This window comes from Phoxinus phoxinus (assembly GCF_949152265.1).
Source record: "Phoxinus phoxinus genome assembly, chromosome: 10".
NCBI classification, from domain to species: domain Eukaryota; kingdom Metazoa; phylum Chordata; class Actinopteri; order Cypriniformes; family Leuciscidae; genus Phoxinus; species Phoxinus phoxinus.
The window spans coordinates 6,782,538-6,806,269 of NC_136885.1; the positions used below are offsets into that span (position 1 = coordinate 6,782,538).

General features: G+C 37.6%; 1 protein-coding gene across 2 annotated transcripts in view; it reads right to left on the minus strand.

Moving 5' to 3' along the window:
* Positions 1 to 23,732, minus strand: part of adamtsl4 (ADAMTS-like 4) — a 78,263-nt gene that overhangs the window by 2,659 nt on the left and 51,872 nt on the right. For both annotated transcript variants that reach the window (XM_079624953.1, XM_079624954.1), the window contains exons 6-17: positions 22,638 to 22,777; positions 21,520 to 21,724; positions 14,915 to 15,102; positions 11,932 to 12,058; positions 9,816 to 10,079; positions 8,065 to 8,194; positions 6,633 to 6,837; positions 3,791 to 3,964; positions 3,512 to 3,691; positions 2,219 to 2,398; positions 1,986 to 2,130; positions 1 to 843 (exon numbers count right to left, since the gene is read on the minus strand). The exon at positions 1 to 843 is cut by the window's left edge. In XM_079624953.1, coding sequence (XP_079481079.1) covers positions 713 to 843; positions 1,986 to 2,130; positions 2,219 to 2,398; positions 3,512 to 3,691; positions 3,791 to 3,964; positions 6,633 to 6,837; positions 8,065 to 8,194; positions 9,816 to 10,079; positions 11,932 to 12,058; positions 14,915 to 15,102; positions 21,520 to 21,724; positions 22,638 to 22,777 — 2,069 coding nt within the window. In that variant the 3' untranslated portion in view covers positions 1 to 712. The remainder of the gene's footprint in view (positions 844 to 1,985; positions 2,131 to 2,218; positions 2,399 to 3,511; positions 3,692 to 3,790; positions 3,965 to 6,632; positions 6,838 to 8,064; positions 8,195 to 9,815; positions 10,080 to 11,931; positions 12,059 to 14,914; positions 15,103 to 21,519; positions 21,725 to 22,637; positions 22,778 to 23,732) is intronic.

The window sequence follows — 23,732 nt, forward strand, 5'->3', positions numbered from 1 at the left end:
GGACTGAGACAAAGCCAGAGGGGAGAACTGATGCTTGTATGATAACCTATAGCGGCTTTTGTCATTTTTAGGCAGTGATTACAGTATGCAATCGTGTGCATTCACATGAAAACAAATGGATGCATTCTCTCTCTCCTTTTCACTTTCTTACAAAAACCTTAATGAGGAGTGTAGGATGAACATTGTGTGTGTAACTGGTGTTTTATCTGTGTGTTTTGTCATAGTTAGGTCACACAACTCGGCTAAATGAGACGGTGATTATGATTCCAGATGTTCTGATTGACTTGCAATTAAAAGAAAACACTTCATGAGTGACAAAAGCACAAAGGCAACTTCTAGAATTGTTCTCACTTAACAATATCTTCATATATATATGTCCATAACGAGGACTTGTGACATCAGTGCACTTGTTTAAACAACATTTAAGGAATGGTTAAGTATTTGACAGTACTGAACAGTCCTAGCACTGCCGCTGACTCTTCAGCAATATAGGGAGAGAGCTACTGTCAATCATTTGAGCCCATATGTGATAACATCTGAAAACTGTCACTTTAAAGGGATCCTGATCTCAGATCAGCTCAAGGTGGAACTCCATTTGAACGTGTCTGGCCTCTGATTGGCTGTCTCCGGTGATAGAACTATAATGCGGTCACTGATTGGCTGAGTTTTGGCTCTGGTTGGCTCGTAGTGAATCTCTGTGACTCGTCTAGGGTTAATGTCTTTTGGCCCGCTGAGCACTCTGGGTACAGGACGCACAGCAGGCGGTCTTGTAATAGGAGTAGACGCAGAGTCGAGCCTGGACCACCATTACACAGTTATGTCGTCTGTCTTTACAGTTCTCATCTACAAAGAGAGAGATAGGGAGAGAGAGAGAGAGAGAGAGAGAGAGAGAGAGAGAGAGAGAGAGAGAGAGATTATAATCTAAACCAGGGCTTTTCAATCTGTTAGATGCCATGGACCCCCAAAATATGATCATCCTCATACGAGGGACCCCCATCCTAAAGTTTAAAGGCAAAGAAAGAAAAAGATCCAATTAATACTGTGGGAAATTTATATGATAAATGTTTAAAATATTTAGTTTCCATTACATTACATCATTGCGTTTTGTCTACTCAATATAGGGCCTACTGTATTTTGTAAGTTAGATTTCTTTTTTATCAAATTATTTTAATCAAATGTTTTTATTCAGTCACTTAGTTTAATATTATTATTATTTTACATTTTTACACTATATTTCTATTTAAATAAATTTTTATTTAATTATGTAGTATTATGAAATGTATTATTTTAATCAAATTGTATTTATTTGATTTTTTTTAATCAAATGTTTTTATTTATGTACTGTAGTTATTTTTTATTTATTTAAATCAAATGTTATTTATTTAAATTATTATTTTATTTTAATAAAATTTATTACTTTATTATTATTATTATTTTTTAAATAAAATTGTATTCATGTATTTTAATCAAATGTCTTTATTTATTTATTTTAATACATTTATTTTGATCAAATGTGTTAATTTATTATATATTTATTTAAATACAATTTATAATTGTTTTCATTTTAATCAAATTTATTAATTAATTAATTTAGCTAGTTTAATTTTCTTTTACATTTTTACACTTTCTTTTTATTTAAATCAAGTTGTATTTATTTATTTAGGTTTATGTATAAGTATTATTATAAAATGTATAATTGTAATCAAATTGTATTTATTTAAATGATTATATATTATTTATTTAAATTAAATGTTATTTATTTATTTAATACAATTTTTATCAAATGTATCAACATATTATTTTTAAACAAATGTTTATTTACAACAATAATTGTTTTGTGTACATACATTTATTATTTATTTATTTAAACAACATTTTATTTTAATCAGATATAATAAATCAAATATATCGCTGATTTCCTCAAAACTTTTCCCGGGCCCCAGTTTGAAAATCCTGCCCCAGTACATGAACACACTGACACACACCTTCAAAGGGACTGCAGGGGATGGTGTTACAGGACTGCTCATGCGCAGGCTTGCTGTCGAGATGGCAGGCTGCACTGTACTGTCTGTCTGCTGTGAGACACCGGACCTCCCGCGTCTGCACCCCCTCACCACAGGAGCGAGAGCACTGCACCGAAACACAGCAACTCTTAATAACAGCAGAACCAGGGGAGACCCTGAGGGACAGATTGATTGACAGATGACGTCATCCTCACCGTGCTCCATTCGGTGGTGAACCACTGTGGTTTGCAGGGCTCCAGTTCACACGACTGCACTGGGAACGGTTTGTCCAGGTGGGAGCACTCACTGGTGCCGCTCACGGTGAAGTCACTTCCTGTCTTCTTCACACAGATGACGTCCCTGCGCTGGGTGCCGTTCCCACACACTGCGTTACACTGTTGACAGAGAGTGAACACACACTCAAAGACAGTTCACTGTTCTGTTCTGTTCTGTTCTATTCTATTCTATTCTATTCTATTCTATTCTATTCTATTCTATTCTATTCTATTCTATAGTTAACTTTGTTCTATTCCTTTCACTTTATTCTATTCTACATGGTTTTATTCTATTTTATTTCTATTCTAGTTTTTTTTGTCATTCTACATTATTTTTCGATTTTTAGAATGTTCTATTTGATTTATTTTAACTTCATTCTAATTGAATTGTATTGTACATTGTTCTACATTTAACTTTATTCTATTTTTTCCAACTTTATTCTATGCATTTTCATTCTGTTCTATTCTTCATGGTTCTATAATGTTTTATTTTGTTCCATTTACCGGTAGTTTCTTTGGTGTTATTCTATTCTACGTTATTTTATTCTATTTTAGAATGTTCTAATTATAATTATTTTAACTATTCTTATTGGCTAGTTCTGTTCTACATTTAACTTTGTTCTATTCTATCCATCTTTATTCTATGCAACTTTATTCTGCTCTAATGAACAATATTCCATTCTATTTTATTTTGTTCGATTTCCTTTTATTAGGTTTCTTTGATGTCATTCTGTTCTACATTATTCTATTCTTTTTTTTAAATGATTGAATTCAATTATTTTAACTTTAATGTTATTCTATTCTATAATATTTTACTTTGTTCAATTAAAATGTATTGTCTTTTCTTTGATGTTGTTCTATTCTACATTCTATTCTATTTCTGAATTGAAATATTTTAACTTTATTCTAATTGGCTTCTAATTGTTCTGTTCTGTACTATTCTGTTATTCCATTCCACATTGCTTTTAACTTTATTCTATGCAAATTTATTCTATTCATTGTTCTTCTATTCTACATTGTTCTATTATATTTTGTTCTATTTAATTTAATAAAATTTTCTTTGATGTTGTTCTTTTATTCATATTTCTATTTTATTCTATTCTATTATTTCACTTCATGCATTGATGTGTTTTTCTATTCTATATTCTATCACATATTTCTATTCCAATCTTACATAGACCTTGAGATTGGAATATAACAGACCGATGTTTGCTGTAGACACACGGGCCTCACCTGTCCCCAGGGTCCAGTATACCACAGGTGGGTGGGTGTACAGGGACCCCCGTTACAGGCCTTCATATCAGCCGGTTTCTCTGCCACACATTCCACTCCACCGTCTCCCTCTCTCCTGCCTCCACCGGTCAAACACACCACCTCTCTCCGCTGGACGCCCGGCCCGCACGTCGCAGAACACTGAGAGAGAGAAACAATAACCCATTTGATTAAATATCTCTATATGAATATATACATTTACAAAATGACAAATCAAGAGTCTCACTGGTCAATACTCACAGTGTTTGTCCAATCCGTGAAGTACCAATTAGTGACACAAGGACCCATGTGACAGTCCTCTGTGCGCTGTGGGCGGAGCCTGTCATTGCACTCCCTGTCACTCATAGTGCTACCATGGTTACTGACACAGCGTACACTCCTGGTTCTCTTTCCCACTCCACAATCCACTGAACACTGTGGGAATAAGATGCATTATCATTCATGCAGACAGCTCAAACTCGTCTATGTGTCTCTGGAGATCCACACATAGATAGATTGGAGATAAACAGAAAGACTTAAGATAGACTAGAGCAAAACAACAGATTTTCCAAATCAACTAGTCAGTTGGTTGCCTGAACAACTACTGTAGCCAGAACATGTTTCATTGGCACAAGACTTTGCCTATAAAAACAGCTAGACAGAAAGCAATATGGAACAATACAGGGGTCTCAATTTACAAGACACAAATTTAAAAGACTATTTTCAACTTGACACAGCAAAATGCAATGCTAGTGGCGGTACAAGAAACAGCGCAAGATGCAGTGCCCAAAAATATCCATCTGCATATGTGTAGCTGCACTGGAGGCTTAAAGGAAAGGAGTTTAAAGGCACCTATTATATGCCACTCTGTAAGATGTAATATAAGTCTCTCTAGTGTCCCCAGTAAGTGTATGTGAAGAGTCAGCTCAAAATACCCAACAGATCATTTATTAGCCTATAATTTGTAAAATTTGCCCCTATTTGAGTTTGAGCAAAAACAAGCAATTTGTGTGTGTGTCCCTTTAAATGCAAATGACCAGTTGCCCCTTTCCAGAAGAGGGCGGAGCCTTTACAGCTCGTGCTTCAGATACTCCGGCAACAACAACACTGGAGAGTGTCACGGAGCCAAAATGTAAGAAATTGTCAGTACCCTTACATGTTAGTACCGGAGTCGGACAATGATGGAGAGACTCCAGTTACAACTTTTAGACTGCAACAGGATGTTTCTGAATGATTAGCGGATAAATGTATGTAGTTGTTGTGGAGTTAAGTTGATTCAACTCATCGACTAGCATGTACCATCATGTTAATCCGAAAATCTTTCAGAAACAACTTTTGTGCAAATCCAGCGTTGAAAAGCAGTCCAGCATAAAAGGATTTGCGCAAATATATAACACTTTAACAACTTTCTTAGGCACATTTCCTTCATAAATGAAATTCAACCACAGTGTCCTTAGTGGCTCAGATGCTGGGAGTCTATGGATACTCTTATGTTCGTTGGTACATCCAATAACAGAACATTTGCAATGTTTTATTTTGGCGCAGGCATTGCATATCTCCAGCTGCTACAGTGAGGAAACAGTCATGGCGACTGCTGCGGGACACACACCTTCAGTTGCTGCGGGACAACTTCACTGTCACTCAGGGCGGGATCTATGCTAATAATGCAGATCGTCACCAGTCATGGGCGGGGCTTACATAAGAGTAGGGGGAAATCTGGAACCGCTCGTGGAAACGCCATAATTTCACAATCGTTTTTTGTCGACATTTCGAAAAAATGGCAAAACTTTTGCAAAAAAAATGATTCGCGAAATTACAGCGTTTCCATTAACCGATGTTGAGCGACTAAAACTTAATTTCTTCCTCTCGCGATAAGTCATTCCAAAAATCTTGGCAACAGACGTTGGTAGGTTTATGTATATCCGCTGCACTGGCCATTATTATTAATCGAAGGAGACGTGTGTGTTATCCACTCATTAATGGCAAGGAAAGACCCTTATACTTGAGAGCGGCACATATGAGGAGTTTCTGGGTGTTTCTCACTCATATCTGCTCCGAGGTCTTAATTTTGGCATTTCTTTAGAATCCAGTATTCCTGTAATTATTTTGTCTTTTATGAGTTTAATGAAGAACTGTGTCTCGTCTTCTGTCCAAACACACCACGTCATCTACGCCAGGTGACCTGTAAATGCGCAAAAAACTGTTTCCATTGCAGTTTTGCTGAATATTTCTTTTTCGAATTGCCTGAGAAACCTCCTCATGCGAGCGTAAAAACTTTTTCGAGATAAATGGGAGTTTTCGCGAAATTGACGTATTTCCATTGGCGTATTTTCAATTCGCGCAATTTGAAGGGTAATGGAAACGCGGCTTCTGTTTATGATTTATGTGGATTCTAAGATAGGAGTGGGTGGATTTTTACCATTATAGGCTAGTTGTTTACACACATCTGTGCATAATAGGTCCCCTTTAAAGATGCAACAAGAACAGAAAAAACACAGGTGCTCAAAAATATACAAAAACATTTTACTACACATAATATTTACAAAAAATACTGAATAATACTAGCCTGGGAAAACCCAGACCACTCTCAGTTGAAACTGAGTTAGGGTCTGGCAAAGCTCCATAGACAATTCATTTCCACAGGGGCGTCACCAACGGACGTCGCTCAAATGGCTCTGGGCGCAATTGGATAGATCTAAAACCAATCAGATCGATGGAGAAACATCTGAGACTCTCAGCAATTCTCTGTTTGTGTTTTTCAGGAAGATGTAGCAATGGCTTCTGACGACTTTTGCCGTTTTTGTAAATGACCATTTTAAATCGCTTGAAACAGACGCGATAGCGGCATCCATCTTTGTAATGTACAAAATCTGCGTCACCGTCGCTGCTCTGTCGTCATCGTGTAAAGCCCGCCCCAACGTTTCTGATTGGTGCCGCGATTTCGACGGATTGGAAATGGGTTTCAATGGGCTCTTTGCCAGACCCACTTGCAGAGCAAATCTAAATTTGCCGGAAGTGGTCTGGGTTTTCCCAGGCTAGAATAATACTAAAAGAAAATTATATAAAAAAGTGAGCAAGTCCACCTCACGCACAGGTGTCTTACCGTGCTCCAGTTGGTGCTGACCTCCCAGTGGGAGCACACGCGCGGGTGGCAGGGCTGAGTGGCGTTGGGCTGCGAGAGACTGGAGCAGCGCTGAGGGTGAATCATCGTTGAGCGGTTCCCAAAACTCTGCCTGCACTGTATGTGACGCTGCTGCACACCCCTACCGCAGGAAACACTGCACTCCGACCACACACCTGTATCCCAGCTACACACACACACACACACACAACTTAACTGAGATATACATATCAACCCAAAACAACAATCTATATTCATTCATGTATTTCCTGCCACAGACTGTGCAATTTCAGCAATCATATAAGATCAGTGCAAAATAACACTGTACAATATGGATCTAATAAACTTGTGTCTACAAGTTGGGTCTTCTGTAGACTGTACGATGATGACACTTATTGAATCGTAGGCTACGACCAAGTTAGTATAGAAGAATAAAACGTCATCAGCATGCGCTAGTGGTGAACAAATAGAGCAAGATGAATCGACCTTTGGAAATTGTGTTTTTTATAGGAGAAAATCCACAAAGCATCCTCAATGGAGATGAATATGGACGCAGTCATGGCTTGGGTAAAGAGGCCAACTTGGCATGCCAATCTTGCAAATGGAGCTCAGGGTAAGCAGTTTTACGTTTTAGCGCCATTTCACGTTGATCAATATTCAATACGCCATTTCATGTTGCACTTGGCTAGTCAGAAGTAGGTCATCAGACTGTCATTGATCTTGATTCGTGTAGTCACATTAAATTACAGTCATTAAGAACATTAATGATATCTGCAATACATTTGTGACCCTGCCTGGACCACAAAACCAGTCACATGGAGATTGAGATGTATACATTATTTGAAAGCTGAATAAATAAGCTTTCCAGTGATGTATGGTTTGTTAGGATAGGACGATATTTGGCGGAGTTACAACTATTGAAAATCTGGAATCTGAGGGTGCAAAAAAATCTAAACATTGAGAAAATCTCCTTTAAAGTTGTCCGTTTATGTTGGCGATTGTGCTGCATTCACTCACAAAAAGAAATGTTTTATATATTTACAGTAGGAAATTTACTAAATATCTTCATGGAACATGATCTTTACTTCATATCCTAATGATTTTTGGCATAAAAGACAAACAGATAATTTTGACCAATACAATGTATTGTCGGCTATTGTCACAAATATACCCGTGCGACTCGTGACTGGTTTTGTGAACCCTAAGGGGATTATCACTGCGCTCCCTGATCTTACAGGGAGTTGAATAGATTAATAGAAAGTTTCAAATATTTTGTAACATTATAAATGTCTTTGACAACACTTTGATCCATCTAATGCATCCTTGTTCATTAAAAGTTTAATTTCTTAAAAAACAAATCTTACTGAACCCACATTTTTTGAACAGTACTGTATGTACATGCACAGTTACTCACAATGGTGGACAAGGATGAACATTACAGGGTTCCTCCTCTGCCGCGGGTTTGGTTGCAGAGTCGCACCTCCTCTCATGGACTTCCTGTTCTGTGTGTCTATTCACACACACAATCTCTCTGTACTGAGAGCCTGAATATACACAAACACATACATACACGTCAGAAAACAAACATACATGCATTACACAGCATTTTTTAGTGTAAAATTTGATGGCAAGGTGTTCTGGGGATGTTGTTTACACCCTTAAGCCTCTGTGATCTTCTGATCTCTAGATGTGAGGGATGTATGCTCGAGCAAACGCCACTAGCTCTTTAAACATACCAGAAGGAGGCAGCAGATAGCAAACTAACACTGGGTAAATCAGCTTAATAAAAAACAGTGGCAAGAGAGCTGAGAAACCCCCTCAAACACACTCACAGCCCTATAGAGAAACTCCCTAACAGTTTGGCACATGTACGTTTGTACACTGTTCCACAGTGCTTGGCTTTCTTCATATGTCAGTAGGCAATGGGTTCATGTTCTCTGAGTGTTTCCAGCTCGCCTATTACAAATAAACACAGCATTAATCCACCGCGTCCACTCAGGATCACAGGTTATAAAAGAGCCACTCAAAGCAATAGTGTGTGTGGTGTCAACCGGTGCAAAGTCGTAAGAGGAGATTCATGTAAATGTCACGTGACTGATCACTCAATAACAAAAATCCTTGTAGATGGGGAAAATATAGCCATATGTAAACACTACTGTTAAAAAAATAAAAATAAAATGAATACATAAATGAACTGTTTTAAACATTAATAATAAGAAGAAATAGTGAAAATGTAGCTTTGCATCGCAGGATTTTTTTTTTTTTTGGGATATAGATGTAAATGTATGTTCATAAAACAAAACAAAAAACAGTAACATTGAAAAATTGTAACAACCTAATTTCTATAGGGTAAAATGTGGTCTTCCAAAGTATTTTAATCATGTTAACCACGGGTACAACCATGCGTTGCACTTCACTACCATGGTAAAAAATAAATAAACTAGAATTTAGTTTAGCCTAAAGTCATTTAGTATTATATAAATGCACAAAAACTGCTATAGCTTAACAAAAAATACTGTAATCATATTCCATTACGCACAAATCTACATTAATAATTTAATACAATTCGATATGAATATCCCACATTTCTGCCACAATCAAAGTGTTTGATTTGTGTTTTGTATGGGAGAACTCTGCACCAAACTCGGAAGCATTACTGAATCTCACAACGATTTTTAGTGGTTACGTGATCAAGACGGTCAGCAAGTAAACACATTCGCACATTCACACTGAGCCGAGCTGATGAATGTGGAGTGTGTGGTTCAAACGAGCTCTGTCTCGTTCCGCTTTTGTCCAGTTTGCTGTTTAATGTTTCTTATAGGCTACAGAAATAGCAGCGCTTATCAGTCATTGGCACCAGTGTGTCTGCAACAGACACGTGCAGCATAATTTGCTTAATGCATAAACATTATATTGGACACGTATCGAACTTCTGTTATAATTTTATCCAGGAAAATTATATCTTAATAGTTATCGTTTTATCACCAGTTGTATGTTGCAATGATTTCATTTAGTCTGAATAGTAACTTTTGAATGGTCGTCCATAGAGAAAAATGTCTTTTCATTGCATAAAGGTGTAATTATGGCATCTACCAGAAACTGCACACCGGCCAAACATTGACCCCTTGATTACAACTCATATACATAGCTATGGTGACCCCTGACCTTTGCCACAGGTAGCAGTGCATTCTGTCAGCGCGCCTCTTTGCCACATGAATGCAGGCTGATTGTCCAGTGGGAGGTCCGTTCTTGGAGGGATCCGAGCGTTACGATTGGGTCCTGAGCCCTGAGGGCGGGGCCTCTCTGGTGGCCATCGATCAGATGCAGAGGAAGATGAGGAGGAGGAGGGGAAGAAAAATGGAGGCGAGGAGGCAGAAGACAACACAGGAGGAGGAGCAACAGGGTTCTCGACGGCCACCGAGACAGAACCTGAAACACAGAGATAAGCATGATGAGTCCTAGTGTGCTGCCTACCTAGAGCTAAACACTAAACAAATAAGATTGGCTGAAAAAATATAGTGATGAAATTGTAAAACCCTTGTGATAAAGAAGTACACTTAAGCTTGCTTTTAAAAAGAGTACTTATTAGGGAAATAATAAACTATATATATATAATATACAATATATAACATAAAGAGTCCTATCATACACCCGGCCCTATCAAGTGTTGTTTGTTTCAGCCCGACCGAGTTATCATTTTCACGTTCTGCGCCACGTTGTTTAAATAGCAAATGCATTGGCGCCCATTTGTCCGCCCATGGGCTGCTGGTCTGAAAACGAGGTGTGTTCAGGCGCATTGTTGGCGCGTTGCTATTTTGAGGCAACATAAATAGACTGCGCCAACAAAAACCTGGTCTAAATTCAATGGGCAATCTTTTTTTATTTTTATTTAAAGAGCGCGTTAGTAACATGCGCTTATAGGCGGGTCCACAACGCTTATTGTGCTTATTACACACACAGGGATGCCCAGCAGCACACAAACTAGCCAAATATTAAAAATAAAAGGATTACAATGTAAAAGATTATTATTGTGTACATAAAGATATGATGGAATCCGGCTTGTCCCCGTAGATGGTCTGCTTGCGCTTAAACCTCTCACATGAGCAGATCCTTTTATAAAGCGTTTATATAGCGAATCCGCCATGGCGCGAGCACAACTGGCTTTTAAAGGGAATGGGAGATGAGACTGTTTGGTTTATTTCACGTTACGCACAAAACACACCCATTACTCATTAAGAGAATAGGGACAACCCTTTTAGACCATGCGCCGAACATTTTTCTCGTCGTTTAACTAGCAAAAGTGGATTCGGACGCGATCCTAAGTGCACTTGCGCCATGCGCTTTAGACCTTGCGCTTAGATCGTTAAAATAGGGCCCAAAGTGTGAGTTTGCCAGTAGAGTTTTAAAAAATATAGTTCTAGGATTTGAAGTAAACTACTGCACATTCAATACAAATAAGCACACTTTTGCACAAGGGAAAGTTGCAACTAACTGAACAAGTATTGTACAAATTTGAAAAAGTAGTTAAGTACAGTATTTGCTTTACACCTGTTCATTTGCATTGCAACAGTTTCTCTTTCTCATGTTATTTAAAATCATCAAACTCTTATTAAAAGTCTTGCTGCTGCATGTGTGATCATCCTTTTTGAGTATTCTGTTGTTAGCTTAGCGGCATGCAACGCCAGACTGTTCACATTGCAGGTACAGTTAAACCTGCCAGGACGCTGTCTCAGAAGGTAACTGCCTGTATAGGGAGGAGACAGCAAGGCAGCTCACTAGGTTTTAATTCCCTGAGGAAAAGACCAGCTCAAACCAGCTGTGGTGTGCTGGTATTAGCTGGTTTAAGCTGATTTAGATGGTCTAGTCTGTTCCCAAGTTGCCAAAATAGTTTTTTAGCAGAGTTGGCACAGAACTAAAGCCTGATTCATGCTTTTTGGTTCATGTCACACACTCTCACAGTGACCCCATTCTCATAAAAACTCTGTTTAACATCATCTGATGTTCCACACACACAATCATAGGCCCATTCTCCTATAATGACCTTAAAAGGTTTCAACGGTGGCCAATAAGTGATGAGAGAAATAAGAGAAGACTGCTCAAGTGAAATATATCTGCGTGGCACAGACATATAAACACTATAAATTTAGAGTGACATAGAAGATCATCAGGAGAGAAAAATAGAAACTGAGATGAGAGAGAGAGAGAGAGAGAGAGAGAGAGAGAGAGAGAGAGAGAGAGAGAGAGAGAGAGAGAAGAACAAGAAGACTGTAGGAAAACTCACTGATTTCTCGGAGCGCTGCCCGTCCTCGCTCCCTCTCTCTGTGTACTTCTCTCTCTCCGTCCTTCTGTTTCTCCACTGGGAAGTAATATTCATAGTCTATGCCTGGATTCTGCCTGTGGAAAATAATCTACAGCGAGAGAGAGAGAAAGTAAAAACAGGTTAATAAACTCCAGCATATGGTAACGTCTCACTGCATGACCGCATTCCAGTTAGTATCGGCCGTATATCACTGATGAAAACACACTCGAACACACTCCTACACACTCAGAACTATGTGGACGCTCTATCTCTGAGCATCTAAGTTAACTTAAAGCTAAAGCATATGAATATGAATTATTAATCATTACATTCTTACAAGACCAAATGATCAGAGCTGTGCTATTCATGATACGCTGTTACTGTGTGTCAACAAGAGACTCTTACTGACACCTTAACTAAACCAATACTGATACTTAAACTAGTATCACTACTTAAAATACAGATAATTAAAGTAGTGTGCTGCCCCAGACAGCAACATGGTGTCGACAGATTCGGGCCACATCTGGTACATGCGGATTCCCACGCATCCCAGATGTGGACCGGATCTGGGCCGACGCTGTGTTGCTGTCTGGGACCAAAACTACTGAAACCTAAACAGACCAATACTAGGTATGAGTAGTTTAATTATACTAGGTCAAGTATTAGTATTGGTCTGGTTTAGGTTTCAGTAGTTTTTGTCCCAGACAGCATTTACTGACATATCGCTTGAGACTTACTGATATAAATATTATAATTCAACTTTATTTGGACGACTTCTTTATTGCACATGTACATGTCTTATTTAACCTAAAACAGTGTTTTACTATCACTACTAGTAATGGTAGCATGATCTCTGTATAATCTCTGTAAAATATACTTAAGTATATCTTTAGTTGAACCTCAGCACTATTTTTGGATAACTAAAGTGCATTAAGTACAAAATTAGTTGTAATTTAGCAGAACAATTTTGTATACTTAAAGTACAATTGCAGGGTATTTATATTAAGTACGTAAATATGTAAATGTACCGGTATTTGTAGTATATTTAGTATATTTAGCATAAAATAAATGTATTTGTATTAGACAAACACTGATATACAGTAGTATGAGTACCAAAATTACGGACACCTAAACCAGACCAATATTGATACTTAAAATAGTATCATTAAACTAGTCATACCTAAACTGATAGTTAACCTAGTGATATTAAATTAGCAATACATAAACTAGTTTAATACTGATATTTATAATTAAGCAAACACTGATAACTTCACCACACAAAGATTTAGACTACCTAAATTAAAGAGAATCTGTAAGTAAGACATTACGATTCTCCTGTGACTCTGTGATGAAGAATAAAAACTCATTCAGATTTGAAACGACATGAGAGTATAGAAGCTTGTTTCTGCCACAGAATAAAACATAAAAAAAACAATTGCGAATTTTTATCTCACAATTGCGAGTTTACATCTCGCAATTCTGACTTTATTTCTTAGAATTGCAAGATATTAAATCAGAATTGCGTGAAATAAAGTCGCAATTGCTCACTTCACTGTGAGACTTTTTCACGCAATTGCGACTTTATATCACGCAATTCTGACTTTATAACACATAATTGCGAGTTTTTAGGCTATATCTCGCAATTCTGACATCTTTTATCAGTTATAAAGTCCAATTCTAAGGGAAAAAAAAGACTTTTTCTCACAATTCTGACTTTATAACAGGCAATTGCGACTTTATATCACGCAATCCTGACTTTATAACCTGCAATTGCGACTTTATATCACGCAATTCTGACTTTATAACACATAATTGCAAGTTTAGGCTATATCTTGCAATTCTGACATCTTTTATCAGTTATAAAGTCCAATTCTAAGGGAAAAAAAATACTTTTTCTCACAATTCTGACTTTATAACAGGCAATTGCGACTTTATATCACGCAATCCTGACTTAATAACACGCAATTGCGACTTTATATCACGCAATCCTGACTTTATAACCTGCAATTGCGACTTTATATCACGCATGTAAACTCGCAATTGAGAGGAAAAAAAGTCAGAATTGACCCTTCGCAGGGAGCTTGATTGACAGGTGATCTGACCAGTCATACTTCGCCATCCGCCATTTTGTCCGACAAAGCAGTCAGGAGAGTTAGTAGATTAACATGGGAGGATTTGATCTTGAAAAACAGATTGTACTGACATCTTTTTGCGGTTAAAACAAGATTCCTTCTGACACATTACATTCAGACACATTAAAGAGCCACAAAACGTTTACGTTTCTTTTATAAAATGATCAAATTTGAAAGGTGAGACTTTGTTTAATATGTTTAATATCAAAAGTAAGCGAAAAGTAACCTGGTCTGTCCTGTCTGTCAGTGTGTTGTTAGTCTCCTCTCTGCTCCGCGATGTGTTTTTCACTGCGTGAGAACATGGTGTGGCGTGAGAGCGGCGTAGCTTGTCGGACATAGCGACAGTAACTAAGGGGGGCGGGTCTTTGCGAACAGTCAAATTGAGATAAGTGAGATAAAAAGTCGCAATTATCTTTTTTATTTTTGACTCTGTGGCGGAAACAAGCTTCCATATGAGGAGGAGTAAATGACGACAGCATTTTCATTTTTAGCTGAAAACAAATATCTAAATGAAGGCTTGTGTTTAATAGCAAATAATTTTTTTAGTGGCTAGTTGGAATTATAACAACCCTAGAGCAAGAAAAAAATCCTGTTTCCTGAGCCCTTTGAGGAGAACAATAGAGCTCCTAACATGAGTTCAGAAGTGTTATGCTCATTTAATATCATCATTAATAAACACAATAGGCACGTATTAACAAAGCGACAGCTCATTCCTTCCATCCACTCCTGCAGAAAAACCTCCCAGAGTTTCTGCTCCATCACACTCCAGCCAGACCCGTCTACCTCTTTCCACATTACTGTAATATACTACATGAACACATGTGTGCACGTACGTATAGCTGCAGCTGGGCAGTTGTGGGTCCGGGCGCTGTGAGGCTCTCTCCTCTCTCCTCTCCCTGCTCGTGTGGCCCAGCTTTGGGTCGGCTGTAGAGGAAGGTGGTTCCTCCTGTCTGGTACTCTCCCGGCGGGTCGACCGCCCAGCGTCCGTTCACCACAGACTGACCCGTTCCACTGCGCAGGGCTGCACACACAAACACAGCAGGACACAAGCTGTGGTCACACATTTACACATGCAGTAATGATCTCGCATTCACAACATTCATCCACACACTAAAAAAAAATCATTCTAGCTGTTTGCTCAGTTTATTTAAATATAATAAGCTGCAACGACACAAATTACATTTGTAAAATGTTGTTAACTTAAAGGGGTGGTTGAATATGATTTCACTTTTCTTACTTTAGTTAGTGTGTATTGTTGCTGTGTGAGCATAAACAACATCTGCAAAGTTACAACGCTCAAAGTTCAAAGCAAAGGGAGATATTTTATTTTAAAGAAATTGCTTTTTAAGGACTACAACAAACGGCTGGTAGGGACTACACGAGCTTCCTCCCGGGTTAGTGACATCACCAACCCTAAAATTTACATAAACCCCACTCTCGGGAACGCGATTTATAGATTATCAAGATAGAATACGCTAATCATTGACTAGAAGATAACTACTAGGGTTGCCAACCGTTCCGTATAATACGGAATCGTCCCGTATTTGACACATAAAAGTCTTGTTCCGTATTGAACCGATACGGAACGCACTTTGTTCCGTATTTTTGAGAATCAAATTCAGTGCAAATCCGTGACAGACACACACATAGCTTCTAATATATGTCAGACTATGAACGAAGACATTTGTAGGCTATGATAAGAAAAAAAACAGACGGTGCGTGCGGTAGATACTAATTTCTCCCCGTTTGTCTATGATCAGCGTCGCGTTTTTAACATCTTGGAACATCATCAGAGAATGCCCTTTTAATTGGTCGTTTCAGTCATTGTGAGTCATGTATCTTAGCAACGATGATGACAAGTGACCCTAAGTGACAACAGCGGGAAATGTAAAAATGACTAACGTTACTTCCAAGCAGCCGGCGAAAAAGAGCACAAAAATATAGAATTGAATGGGAAATAGCTGCACAATGTGCTTAGTCTGGAGGTTTATTTGTTTCTGTGAGATTTTCCTTGAGCATATATATAATATTTGCTTCTCTTGAACCCTTCAACCTGCATCATTTCAACTTAATTGTGTTTAACAGCAGAATTTGTGGTGAAAAACTACATTAGCCATTTTCCTTGTGCATATATACAGGTGTTGTATTGCTTGAATGCATTATTTGAGTGCAATATTTCCTTTCCAGTGCAAAACAATAATACATAAAAAAAACTGGTAATATATATAAAATATATATTTTATATTTTCTTTATTAGTTGTTTTTTTTATGTACTATTGTTTTGCACTGGAAAGAAAGTTAACTAAAATGGAAGTATAATTATATAATATAAAGATATTTGCACTACACATCCTTAAAATGTAAATTAAACATAAAATGTAAAATGTAAAATAATAAAACATAAATTCACCAACTAACCATTCGGAAATGTCCTGTTGCTTCTACATGTTGTCACTTCTTGAGTCTCTCCATCATTGTCTGACTCCAGATTTAACATAAAAGGCTAAAAGTTTTTGAAATTTTCAGGACACAAACTCTTGTAGCTCCGCCCCCTGTGCCGGGATCAGCAGATCATTTGCATTTAAAGGGACAGACACAAAAACGGTGCGATTTTGCTCACCCTCAAAAAGTGACAACTTTAACATGCTATATAAAAATATCTGTGGGGTATTTTGAGCTAAAACTTCACATACACATTCTGGGGACATCAGAGACTTATTTTACATCTTGTGAAAAGGGCATTATACCACCCCTTTAACTTAAACCATTTGTGTTGGGACTACATGAATCATTTGTGTTGAAATGACTGAAACTGGACAGTGGATTTCTAGTTCCCAGCATGCTTTGCATAGTGATAGATCAGGAGAGTAAATGTTGAAATTAAGTGCTATTTAATGTGTTTTATAGTAAAGTGAAAGACCTGTTAAAGTTTGATGGTCAGTTATATTTGAAATTGAAAAGAGTTGATGTTATTTTGATTTTTGAGGTTACCATTTTGCATAAAGCTTTGTTGTTCTCAATATGCTGTAACTGCTAATGCCAGTGATGAGAAAAGTTTTACTTGATCATAACTTGCATGTTACAAAAGTCACACTTAGCATATGAACATGTGTTGGTTTTGGCTTTTAGTTTTTATATATATAAAAAAAAAAAAAAAAAAAAAAACTAGTTTAATCTAGCACATCATTGACACAGTCTACTTGTGGTCATCAGTTCTACCCCTCTCTATTAAACAACCATGAACATGTATGTGTGCCAGACAACTACTCACAACCTAAGCACAAGCTCACCTCTTCATCACAATGGTAATTTTCTACAAACTCTTTTAAATGTTCAAAATAACTAAACATTAAACACATGGGGCCCTACCCCTGGCGCAATGCGGCGCCAAGCGCGATGCAAGTGTTGTTTGCTAGTTTCAGCCCGACGCAGTTATCATTTTCACATCCTGCGCCACGTTGTTTAAATAGCAAATGCATTTGCACCCATCTGTTCTCCCATGGGCTGCTGGTCTGAAAACGAGGTGTGTTCAGGCGCATTGTTGTCGAGTTGCTATTTTGAGGAACAGAAATAGACTGCGCCATTGACCAACTGAAACCTGGGGCAACTAACCAACTCTTTAAATAACAAAAAAAATATATTGCCCATTACCCCAGTTTTCAGATTATTATTGTGTACATAAAGATATGGTGAATCCGGCTTGTCCCGTAGATGGTCTGCTTGCATTTTTACCTCGCGCACGAGCAGATCTGTTTGCGCTCTGGAGATGCGTTCGGTCTTTCCACTATCAAATTCTGCCATGTAAATAGCGAATCCACCATGGCGCGAGCGCAACTGGCTTTTAAAGGGAATGGGAGATGAGACTCTGATTGGTTTAACGTACGTAAATCCCAAAACACACCCATTACTCATTAAGAGAATATGGACAACCCTTTTAGACCATGTGCCGGGAGCGCCGACCATTTTTCCCGTCGTTAAACAAGCAAAAGTGGATTCGAACAAAACCTAGTGCACTTGCGCCATGCGCTTTAGACCATGCGCTTAGATCGTTAAAATAGGGCGCTTAAACTCTAACAAGTCTTTTCATTTTCCTAAAAACAGAAAACTCATGCAACTCTGCACAAGGGCACCAGTCTGAACAGCAACAGCACTGGTTGGCTCAACAAGAGTGAATTATGTTCAGGAAACATTCACAGAATACGACAAATGAAAATGGTGTGATCTCATTCACTTAGGATGAATCATCAGTGTAATTAACCTAGTTTAAGTTCATATAAATTAGTTCAACTGTGTGGAAATATAGGTGTCATAATTGTATTAAGTTAGACCAACGAGCTATTTTTTTGAGTGCAGCTTCATTTGCTTTATTATGTTTTCAATTTTGTTTGTGTACATGTTCTTGGAAGTTTTTTTAAAAGATATATCCGACAGTCATTATTTGTTTGTGCAGCGTGTGGAAGTCTGTTTTTAGCTGTCTGTAATTACAGATCTCGGTTCTGCTTGTGATGATCGTTTTTATGGGTTTCCTACCATAATCACACATCACATGCAACTAGGAATTCTCCCCCATGAGAAGTTCATAGCAAAAGTGTCAAAGACAGAGGAATAAAAAAGGAGAGGATGTAGCACATATATCAGAAAACTAAAATTACTAAGCAAATGTGCATAGACCCACCCATGAGACATATATCTAATAATGAGTAATCTGTCATATTTTAAGTGTTTCTCACATTGCTTTGAGAGTAAACGTAGATCTCGAAAAGTCTCAAAATGTGCACAATATTGCCAAGACACTGACGATGGCAATCACACCTAAACTAGACCAACATTGATACTCAAACTAGGATCATTAAACTAGAGATAGCTACAGTAAACTAGACAAATGCTGATACTTAAACTATGGCTACTCAAAACTAATGAAACCTGAACTAGACCAATACTGATACTTAATGAACTATTATCGCTACATATACTTAAAATTAAACCAGACTACGGCATCTAAACCAGTCGAAAACTGATGTTTAAACTAGTTTAATTAAACTACTGACACCTTAAAGTAGTCTCACTGGTTAAAATACTGATAATGAAACCAGACAAACACTCAGAACTAGTCTGACAAAACTACTGACATCTAAACAAGTCTCTGCAGTGATGCTGGAGGGTGTTTTCCAGGGCATTGCTGAACACACGTCTGGATCACAAACACTGTGTATTAAAGTTCAGTGTGTGGGTCGTCCTCCAGTGTTAGAGGAAATATAAACAATAATAACAGTGATAGTTAACACCCCCTGAGCTCTGAAAGAGCAAAATCTAAACAATAAAACTGTGGCAGACGGAATCACAGAGAGACACAGGAGAAAGAAAAGCAAAAGCCAAAAAAAGGAAGTCAGCGAGAAAGAAAAAAGATGATTTCTCACGTAACCCTGTAAGTGTTTTGTCTACTACAGAAGTCTGCCTCCTACAGCGAAACAAACACAGACACGTCCATGACTGTGACTCAGGGTCATATTCTTTTAAGAAAACATGCCTGTATTACCTAACACATCCCAGAGAGATCCCCCACATATAAGAAACCCACCATCTGTGAATCCAGGCATTCCTGAGTCATGTCCAGGCTAACATTAAGATGAACAGCATATCAGCCTCCCTCTCTGGACAATGATTCATTTCTGCCCCCAAACACACCACGCGCTGAAACAATGGGACATTATCATCTACAGACACTGAATATAGATGTACACGCTCTAGATGATCTAAAGAGATCAACTGCAGATGTGTCTCTGCTAATGATCTGTTGTTTAGAAGCCGGACGTTTGGCTGGAGGTCTGAGCTTAGCTTGGGTCACTAAACCAAGGAACAATGGCCAATTCACACTAATCTCACACCAGCAGGTAGAAACATACACTGACATGTTATGTGTAAGCAAGTATATGCATTCACAGTCACACACACATGCACACGTTCATGAATGTGATGTTTTATGTTAGGACGAACTCCTATCATACTGCAAAAAATGCGTTTCTTTTCAAGAAAAAATATTTTTGTCTTGTTTCCAGTCCAAATATAAAAAAATCTTAAATCAAGATGCATTTACTAAAGTAGGGGGGATCTAGATGCAAATAAAATTATCTGCCAATGGGGTAAGAAAAATAATCTTGTTTCAGTTTGAATTAAGATTTTTTAGTATGAAAAGCATTCTGGGTGAACTATTCTGCCCCTCAAATGCAAAATGCAGTAACTACAAATCATGACACATGCGTTTGGTTTAGCTCTACTCAAAATAGATTCTTGATTTAGTTTTTGGGCTCTACAAGAATAGGTTTTAGAATAGGCTTGAATGTTCAAATGATTATACATTATTTTTCACATATTTGTCATTGTTGCAGCACCTCTCTTCCCAGTCTGCCAGTAACACTCTGTTTTACACTCCGGACTATAAGTCGCACTTTTTTTCATAGTTTGGCTGGTCCTGCGACTTGTAGTCAGGTGCGACTTATATATCAAAATTAATTCATACTGAGATGAACCAAGAGAAAACATTACCGTCTACAGCCGCGGGAGGGCGCTCTAGTTATCGGAGTTGTTCAGAAGCGACACAGAGGAAGAACTCAATGGATTCAGTGTTGAGGAATGAGATCGCGGGAGCTTGGTGAACTTGCTTACCGGTAACTTGCTTGTTGGACTCGCTGGCAAATATTAATTTAGCCTATTCAGCCTCCCAGGAATATGTTTTTTATGCTATTGTGTAGTTGAATAACTGTTAATGTGTTACGCTAACATGCCGGACACCTATTCAGCCTGTTGTTCTGTGTGCTGTTGTGTAGTTGAATAACTTGCCTTTCCAGATTAAATGTCTGTTCTTGGTCTTGGATTTTGTGAAATAAATTTCTAAATAAATGCGATTTATAGTCTAGTGCGACTTATAGTCCGGAAAATACGGTAGTTCCTGTCTCTATGAAGCCCCTCCTTCCAAACAGGGCAATGTGATTGGTCGGCTGGACCAGTGTGTTGTGATTGGTCAACCACTTAGAGCATGTTTGGGATATGTTATCTTATCGTAACCGCGAGTTTCACACACTACTAACTCAACTCAACCAGGCCCCGCTACATTTTTTTGTATGCCTTAAATGAGGAATATTGTGACGTGTTCGTTCCCAGGAGTAAACTCAAGACTACAATGGAGGCGTTTGAGGGAGTTCAGAAACAGTGACACTGATATAGAGAAAATCACCATTTGGAGTGCCTCACGCTCAAACAGCAACATTACACACTAAAGAAAGTTGACAATATAAAAAAGCATAAAAGTAATCCTTTAAGACATTATATAAGCAGACTTTTCAGGGTCTGTTTCCCACAGTTTAGCTGATTATAGGTTTTACTATCCTTAGAGCAGATATTTGGTCCAAACATGACCCACACACACAGAGATAGTTCATACCCAGATAGTTTGGACTGGCTCGTCTCTCCGTGATGTTGATAGCCGTGGCTCCGGGAGGGATATCCAGGATTTTGTGGTAACCCAGAGGAAAGCTTGTGTTCAGGAAACTTCCTGTGATTCTCTCGCAGGTGCCGTCTCCACCGCCACACACGCCACAGCGATCCCGAACCAACCCTGAGCCCAACACACCGTCACAGCCCTCACTCTGACAGACGAAAGAGGCTTTTCGTTAATAATAAAGTAAGATATGAATGCATGAGGATGACAAGATCAGACAACATCAGATTCTAATCGCGAAAAATAAGTGCGCTTAATTGTACTGAATGTACACTTGTATTGTCCTTCAAATTATAAAAAATATAGTTTAAAAAAACTGTAATTACAGATCATTTAATTATTTTAATGAAATAAAAGGCAAATTAAGTGTATTTGAAGAGAGTACTATGACTATGTTTCTTAACACACTTAAGTACACTTTTAAAAAGTGCACTCAGTAATAATATAAAATTATAAAGTTTACTTTGAAGTACATTTTAAATCATAGTTTTAATATTCTTTAATGTGCTGACTAACCTAATAAGGCAAACGTACTTAATTATAGTTTTAACTGTTATATTTAAAGTTAATATATTTTGAATGTACTAAATTGTAACTTCACTATTATAAATGTGTTGAAATACATGAAATCCAAGTTTCAATAGAAATGACAAACTTTATTTTATTTTATCATAAATGCTTGTCGTGTATTCAGCAGTACACGTTTATCCATATTTCAAAATAATTATGATACAACATAAAGATGTACTTAAGTGGGTCAAAAAAAAAACAATCTTAAGTTTATTTAGATAAACTTAATTTAAATTTAAGCTATAATACATTTTAAATTAAATGCAAAGTTTCCAAAAATATTACATTCAACATACTTTCTTTTAAAGATTATGATTTATTTTTAAAACTATGCTAAAGTCTAATTCTTTTTTACAAGGTTAGATCTACACATCTCACAATTCCATGAAAAAAACATTGGCAGATTTATAAATCATGGCAGATTTGGACTTTGAATTGAAGACCTCTTTCCGCTGATGATGTTACTATCATTTTTGTGCATGTTTTCTCACCAGACAGCGTCCTCCCACACACACATCGTTGGGTGTGTTGTTTGCGCAGGGCGTTCCATCCCGTACCCTCTCCGCCTGCCGCACGTAGAAGCGGTACCCGACCGGCCGGCAGGTCAACTCGCACTGCTGCTCTAGACCCACTGCCAGAGGAAAACACAGACGGAAACCTTACTTCACTTCAGATTTACTACGTTATAACAGTTTTTCCTTATACTTCACAATGCTATTGTACTTTATTAGGTGTCAGTCTTTGTATAAAACGATGATGTTTATGACATTAATAACTCACAGCTCCCAAGCCCAACCAAACCATTTATTGAATATAAGCTGCAGTCACAATATTGATGTCACAACCACAAGCTTATTTACATGCGTACATATATATAACATATAGTGTTATAAATTATTTTAGAAACACAGTATTTACCAGCTTTGCTGGGGTCACTTAATTTGCAAATAGGTTAGCTAATTATAACAAACGTCACCTTCAAATAAAAGTATTAAAGGTGCAGGACACCCTTCCTAATATTACGGGTCAGAGATAACAGTGGAAAATGGTCATTTGGTGAGTTTATAAGTCACATAAGTGGACGTCAGTGTTGTTATTGTTAACTAAAACTAATACAAATGGTTAATTCTTTAATTGAAATAAAACTGAAATAAAAAAAATACAAATATTCGATTATAAAACTTCAACTGAAATTAGAAATGTTGCATATGTTAGTAGTAAAATTACTAAAAGTAAAACTGAACTTAGAAATATTAAAAGTAAGAAAAGCACAAAAAAACTATTTTAATTAAAATATGAATAACCGACTATAATCATATAAATTATATCAAAATAACGCTGATGGACGTAAACAGTTAATAAACAGTAAAGTACAATATGACTACTTTCATAAATGCTTAATCATCATGGACGGATCCTTCTGCCCTCATGAATGAAACTGAAAACTGCTTGTTTTTCCCGTTGTGTCTGTCCTCTTTATGAACCTAGTTAAATCCCTCGGGTGCGGATGCAAGACGCTTCAGTGTCTCTCTTCCACAAACACAACGCAGTCCTGAACTATTAATTACAGCCAATCAATGTCATGA